Here is a 7,703-nt window from a genome sequence, read left to right on the forward strand (position 1 = left end):
CAAGGGAGTGCTTGAAGAGCCGCATGCAGCTCCGGAGCCGCAGGTTGCCGACCCCCGCATTAGGGCTTAGAACATAAACGTTTTAACACACGTGATTCATCAGAAATGATTTCACGCCTTAATATGTACTGACGCAAATTATCAAAGAAACGGTCCTTCGCTTTATCTTGGAGGTTCAGGGTTCCACGGCATGCGTTAAAACATTTATTCAGGTTCTACTATGCTTATACCATGGACAAGTAAAAAATAGATAAAAATTCAATTGGTTTTTTATTGGTATTATTGTAGTTTAGGTCACTTTTTCCTAAAAAGTGGACTATTTCGATTAATCCCAACTCACAAGTACGATTAATCTGATTTTTTTTTGTAATCGACTGACAGCAGTAATAACAATAAATGTTCAAAATGTAGAGTTTCATGTATGATTACATATTGTGAATTTTCACAGATAATAAGTGGTCGGAAAAAAATTAAACTAAAACAAAAAGTATAGTGATTAATCGCAATTAATTAGTTAATTTTGTTTTATTATTTCCCGGCCCTAAAATACACACACATATATATATTATAACACTAAATGCTGCTGTTTTTGTACTGCCTTTTTATTTAACCTGCACATTGAAGGTTGCTATGCTGGAATTTTTTTCTCTCTCTATGTGCCATTTGGACGAAGAAGAAATGTGGGAAATTGCTGAAGGAGTAGCAGCAAATTTTATTTTTATTTTATTTTAAAGAAACTTGTACCGAAAATTTCCATGCCTGAAAATACAGGTTTATTGTTGACTGGTTGACCTTACTTTAAGATTAATTTCTTTCTGTAACCCAGACAACAGAACATTCCACTAAACGAGGGGCTGGGGAGGCTTTCTTTAAAACTGCTGAGTTTGTTCAGTTTTTCTCATGAGAAATCTCACTCCGACTTTGTGTCTTTGTTTGCAGAAATAGCTTTGACAAATTAGTCCATCGAGCCAGATAACCTCTCCAAAACTGAGAGGGAGCTCCTGTCGAGGAAAAGATTTTCATAAAATCTACAGCTGCAATCTGTGATCTTTTTAAAGGAGAGTTGAAACCAGACCCTTTCCGGGGCAAGACCCTTCTCCCCGACTGGGACCCCGACAGTTGATGCAGGTTCGAGAAACAGAGCAGGAGTGTAAAGTAAGATTTGCACCACAGGTAAAAACATTTTGAGAATGAGAGTTCGTAATAAACTCTATAAAGAAATAAAGGATCAGGTAGCGGGGACAGCAAAGTTCCGGAGACTTCCCACCCGAATCAAAAGAGCCGGTTTCTACAAAAATAAAATAATTTTTAAAAAATATCATTTAGTATATAAAAAAAAAATTCTTCACAACCCATAAATCTTTACAGCGGAAGTAACATTCATCTTTGGGAAACTCAAAGTTTGTATTATTTATCATGGCTTTTGCTTTATTATACAGTTTACAACAATAGTGTCCTAGTTCTACGATAAATTATACATGTTTTGCATTCAAATATCCAGATCACACTTTTTCATTTTTCAAATTTAATAACAAAAATGTAAAAGCATTTGCACAACAACAACAACAACAACATTATCAATATAATTAAAAGGTAAATCTGGTCATCAGAGGCTTTAGGCGTTTATTTTTTTGTGTGCCTCTTTTTCACCCATTGTGGAGACCACGTCTTCCCACTGCAATAAATTAAAAAAAAATTAATTAATGAATAAATAAATAAATAAAAACAGTCAATAACAACATTATCAGCTCTATTTTGTGCTGCACAGTCTCCATGTTAGAATTCTGGGTTTAACTGAAAGAGCTCTATACAATCAGGCATCAGGTTACTTTTAAGAGTTTCTACAGACTTATGCTCCAGTCTGCTGCTTACATCACTTGACCAGATCCAAAAAAAGAATACCTTTAAAACTAAAGGTTTGTGGCAGAGTAACCCCTCCCACTGGAACCCCCTCCCTAACATTCTCTGACCCTTTTTAAAAAGCATCTTAAAACAAATCTTTTAAAATCCCCTTTATTCAATTTCATTGATTTTATTTTTTGCTTTGCTGTGCTTTTTGGCATCTAATATTAATCAGCTAATAGTAACACATATATATTTTTTCTCAATAAAAAAATAAAAATTATACGTACCACACAGCACAAGGCTCCCATTCAACAAACTCCATGAGTTTCCCCTGATAAAAATACATTAAAAATGTTTTTTTAAAACCATAGGACATCACAATGTTAGACTTTAGAACTGTGATGCAATAAATAGTATTAAATACTTTCATATTAAAGGCAGACACACATTTGTACTTCAAATAACAATAAATGAATAAATAAATTACCTTCTGCCTTTTTGTCCTCAAGACTTTCTTCACTCGGTAACACTGATCTTTTCCCCCAATAGTATGGCTGCATTCTGAAAAAGTAAAAGCTCAGAATTAAAAAGGATGCAAAAAATACAAAAAAATGTTTGGAACGATAGTTTTTGATACAATATAGTGTATGTAATGTACAAAAATTAATTATAAATAACCTGGACAATTTTCCTCTTCTATTTTTTTAGTCATTTGTCAAAAAGAAGGTGATGATTTTGTATATTATGTTTATTATATGTTTTAATCAACGTGTGACATGTAACAATAATTTCATATTTATTTATTTACTAATATAATCACTATCTTAGGTTGCATTTGTTCTTGTTCACTTAATTGTATTTTTTTTTATTATTGATGCTTTCAAGTTAAGTTTATATATATATATATATATATATATTTTATATATATATAATTAATTTATTTTAAATTTGTCTGTTTTTTTTCTTTTAGGGGGGTCCTTTTTCTAGTCTTTTTTATTACTGTTTGTCAAACTTTTCTATCATATTTTTATAACTATGAGGAACTATGTTCAATCTACATAAAAGCATTTAAAAAATCAAACAGTTGACTGATTAAATTCATTAAACAACTTATTTAGAAGACACTGTAAACTTGTATGTCTGTTTCTGAAGTGCTTGAATGTAAATAACCTTCAGATAATTCTTCTTTGTTGTTTCTTCTTTTCTTCTTCTTTGCAGGAACATCTGCTATAAATAAAGAAAAGGTTCTGTATGTAAGTATGTTGTCGACAAATATATATATTTCATTCCATTAAAGCTTGCAGAATGTCCAGTATTATATAAATTAACAAAAACAGATGCTCTTTTGATAGTATTCTCACTAATTAGCATTTCAAATTAATAATTTAACATTTTATTAAATTGTTTTAAATTTGCATACAGGCTGGCTCCTGGGTTATAGTTAAGACTGAAGGCTGGATTGCAGGTGATGTTGACGGTTGGATGTCTGGAGTACTGGACAGTTGCTGGTTTGTCCAACCTTAATGGGGGGAAAAAAAATCAATGAAATACTCAGAATGCAGTTTTCTGATATTTATATAATTTTTGTGTCTTAACATATATTTACTGATTTAAAGAATGTTACAACTACACTGAGTGTTTTAGATAAGGCAAAAAAGTTTCATCAATTTTTCGACCTCTAGAAACAGTAGCTACATTTACATGGCCCCAAGTAATCGGAATAAACGCCTGATCAGAACAGAAATGCGTCATGTAAACACGCCGTTCGGAATACTCTGGCCCGATCAGACTCTTTCAGATCCAAATTTCTTTCTGATCAAGACAGGTGGGTTATACCGATGGTTGATTTGATCAAGCTGCATGTAAACACACGTTCTGATCGTGTCATTACTGAGCTGGATTGTCATCACGTGTAGATGGGAGTTTTTGGAGCACCAACAGAACCAATCAGATGCTCTCCGCGCCTGAGCTCTTTTCTTTGAGTAGAAAAGCAGATTCACAGCTTTAATGTGTGAGCGAATGCACGCGCGTGTGCGCAGGGGTGCTTTGTTATGTTGTGAGCTTCAGGCCGCAGTCCGTCCGGCTGATCAGCGAGAGAGACCCGCCGGATTCAGGAGAACCGTGTCTCCCGAGAGAACTGTCTCTCCGAGCGGCGTCAGGACAGTATGAGCCGGCGGAGGAGGCTTTTGAATACGAAAATGCCGCTCCACACACCGAACAGTCCTGAGAAACCGTGTAAAAAAAATCACATAAATTCATGTTTTCAATCACATGATCTTATTCCCACATATTTATGTGCAGGCAAGATGCACATTGCTGCACGGATTTAGAAAATTATGAGCGAAGAGTCTCTAAAAAATATTAATAATAATGAAAGCACATTCAGAGCATCATCTCGGTCTATACATGATCTTTGTTTACTTATGACATAACTCATTATTTCTTCTTCTACAACTATTTCTGGTATTTTAAACAGTTCTGTGCATGTCAGCATGATTTATTGTGATCAACCGTGTGGCGCACGGTCACAATCAGATGAAGTTTTTCAGGGTCCACATGCACAGTTCCATTCTAATCTGATCTTTGATCTGATTAAGGACATTTTACACATGTTAACACAGCTACTGACTTGTTTGAATGCAGAAACCCTGGAACAAACTGAGCTGCATGTTGAAACCATTTTTGACAGAAAGGCTTACCAGTGATCATAAGCTCAAATGAGACTTTCATCTGGTCCAGGAACTTCCCAACCGGATCTGCTAACTGCCACCTGGGGTGGATGACATGGGTACGCCACTTGGATGGAATTCTTCCTGGTCTGGCAGCAAACACCACAGCTTTATAACCCAAGGTATGAAACTTTTCCACCTATAAAGAAAAATATTGTTATACCATCAGTATGGGAAATACAATTGCAGATTTTAAACACATACCAAAACCGACGCCTCATCCAAAACGCGTAAGCTCTGTCCGTTTTTCTTTTGGCTCTGCAACCACCTCTCCTTCTTGGCTTTAAACCTTTCAAGCATTTTTGTTCCCCTTAGTTTTTGTGGCTGCTCCATCTTGCATATTTTACACGTCTTTGTGGCCACCGCTATCCCTGCTTTGCAACTGATGCAAAATTTTGTTGTGGATCCTCGTTGTATTTTGACCTGTGAATGTAAACACGTATTAACACTGAAAATGAAGTACAAACTACACATAAGTACAACAGTATCATTTATCATTTTGTTACAAATCGGATCCCTTAGTCCAACAAGCTTACATTTATGGTTGGTTTGGCGATGAACTACTGGATTTGCATCAGTTTCCAGCACAGAAAATAATTAAACTTGATGACATGATGTTTCTGTTGAAAGTAGTGAAATTGGGGCAGAAATTCCATTACTCATATGTTTCTAACACTATGAAGGACAATTTTCCACCCCGGTTTCCAGTTCTTAAATCTAGTGCCTACAGGCAGACGCTACAGAGCCGTACCGGCCAGAACAAATCAACACATACTCAAGTCGTCACATATTGATGTTTGGTTGAAGGACCCTTCCGCTTCCCTAACCCGCCGTCTTTTCTCATGTCGACTGTTCCAATCATCAATTCCAGTACCGGTTAGGGACGCAGACCAGGCTAGGGTTAGGATACTGGTACTAGTTGCGCCCCGAGGTTTGGTCCTCGTCTGTACAACATTCGACAAAACAACAGGACTTATTTGGCACAGCTAGAATGCCAAAAAAATGAGTTGTGGACACCCAAAATGTCAAATAGTTATGTGGAGGGGTCCTTAACTGCAAGTCAACTGATGTGTCCGCATGGAGATAGGACCACACTGTGCAGTTCTTCAACACACCTGTTTAATCTCCCCCCACCCCCCGCATCCTTACCACACCCTGTGGTGCAGCTCTTAAAAGCACAGTAACTCACTACTTAACAAACTGTTAAATACAACTAACTTAACATATCTCTGAACACTTTCAGACATAACAACCAACCCAGAGAAAGTTGCTTTCCAAAAACAGTCAGTATGATAAATGGCAATTTTGCGCTCCAAGCCACTTAAAGTCCTGCACATCTGAGCTTTGATCCCAATCCATTTGCTTTTTATTTTTCTATATTGTCTGCCAACTTTAAGGAGAACTGTTGCAGAATCTCATTATGCCATGATTAATACAGACTATTCTATTCTAATAGAGGGAAAAAATAAATAAATAAAGCCAAAGGGACACTAAACGTTCTTGTTACTTGTTAGTTATAATTTAAAAAATGTAATGGCTTTCAAACTAAACAAAAGATCTTTTCAATTTCTTCTATAAATTGGGAATTTATAGAAGAAAAAATTCCGTTTTCACAATCTTTTCTTTCTTATTCAAACCCTGATTGCATTTTACTGCACTTTTTCCTAAATTTAGAGGTTAACACTAAATCTTTTATTACATTGTTTGATTAATAATGTGTAAGTTTTAATGTGACTTTTTTATAAATCTCTAAAACGTGCCACGTTCTTCACAATAAAAAGCTTTACGTCCCTTCTCTTCCTCTGATCTCTGCTCTGCAGGTCTGTGTCTTTATCTGCAGATGACGTTGATCCTTCATGTTGCTTTGTTCTTTCTGACTCTCGATTACATTAAAGTTCTGCTGACTGTTTGTCTCATGTTCCTCATAAAAAGGAATCTCCATCAAGGTATCAATCTCCTGCTTAAGATCAAGCAACTATTCAACCCGACTGATGCAGAGTTTGTCTGGGCTCCCTTTAACCTGTGGAGGTTCTTGCTCCTCTTGTTCCTCTTTAACCTGTAGAGGTTCTTGTTCCTCTTTAGTTTCTTCTGGTTCCTCCTGTTCCACTTTGATGTTCAACTGCTGGCTGCAAAGACCGCCAAGCCCATGATTCTGGGGAGGAGCTGCAGGGACACAAACACAAAAAGAAACCCTTATGGTACGTCTTTCTTTCTTCGAGGGAGGGATAATCAAACTCCCAATTCCTACAAGAGAGAAAAAAAGTGCCAATGTTGCTGCTGGTTTTACTGTATTGTAGCACTGCCACATATATGTTTATATTTAAATATGAACAGGAATGTCCTTTTACTGATGAAAAAAAAAAGATTCATAAATGGCTTTCCATGTGTTAACCCTGGTTAAAATGGTCCTGTATGTTTTGTTTATTCAGAGTTTATGTTTGAATCAAAGGTGGTGGACTTTTTACCTACATCATGAAAGGAGTGTTGGACTACAAACATGGCTACCTGGGGACTTCCTGTCACACTGGACTACAAACGCTTACATTGAGGTGTTAGCCCTTCCATGACAAAGGTGGACAAGACTTCATGTCTGTCATTGGACACCAGTAAAGATCAACAATCATTGAAAAAAAAGTTCAGCACACTGTCTTGTGGGGTCCAGATGACCCCACTTTAATTGTAAACAACCCTATGAGAGCGGAAGGATTACTAGAACGGCTCCTTTTTACAAGCGTTTTAAAAGTAGCACATAAATTAAGCCATCTTGTGTTGTCCCAAAACGTGCATTATTTGTTATAGCTCCAATTGATGGTAAATTAAAAGTTAAAATTTAGTGGGAAAGCCTTAAACAGGTGCATGAGTATCGACCCAAGTTTTAGTTAAAAGTCCCACTCCAGTTATCTTTTGATCTGTTATAAAATTGTTACCAGTGGTTCTCTAGTTAAGATTATATTGGTTTTAGCCAGAATCAAAAACGATACTGTTTTCTAGGATGTAGTTTCTGCAGAGTGACAGTAGTTAATTTGTAATTCGCCTATAAGTTCTGGGTGGGTCTGTGCGGAGTAAGCCTTTCTCTCACTTCCCATCATCCATCTGTTTATACTCTTTCAGGCTAGTGCTACAACCTCT

General features: G+C 36.4%; 1 protein-coding gene across 1 annotated transcript; it reads right to left on the bottom strand.

Annotated features, from left to right (window-relative positions):
• Positions 1 to 936: 936 nt before the first annotated feature.
• Positions 937 to 6,709, bottom strand: LOC112142245 (the record flags this gene model as incomplete). Its single annotated transcript, XM_024265518.2, is given in 8 exon segments — positions 937 to 1,675; positions 2,133 to 2,176; positions 2,333 to 2,406; positions 3,016 to 3,072; positions 3,266 to 3,364; positions 4,545 to 4,713; positions 4,779 to 4,997; positions 6,595 to 6,709. Coding segments are annotated over 7 exon segments (624 nt in total). The 3' UTR covers positions 937 to 1,623.
• Between the last annotated feature and the right edge of the window lie 994 nt (positions 6,710 to 7,703).

The sequence above is a fragment of the Oryzias melastigma genome, linkage group LG2 (assembly GCF_002922805.2).
Source record: "Oryzias melastigma strain HK-1 linkage group LG2, ASM292280v2, whole genome shotgun sequence".
Taxonomy (NCBI): Eukaryota; Metazoa; Chordata; class Actinopteri; order Beloniformes; family Adrianichthyidae; genus Oryzias; species Oryzias melastigma.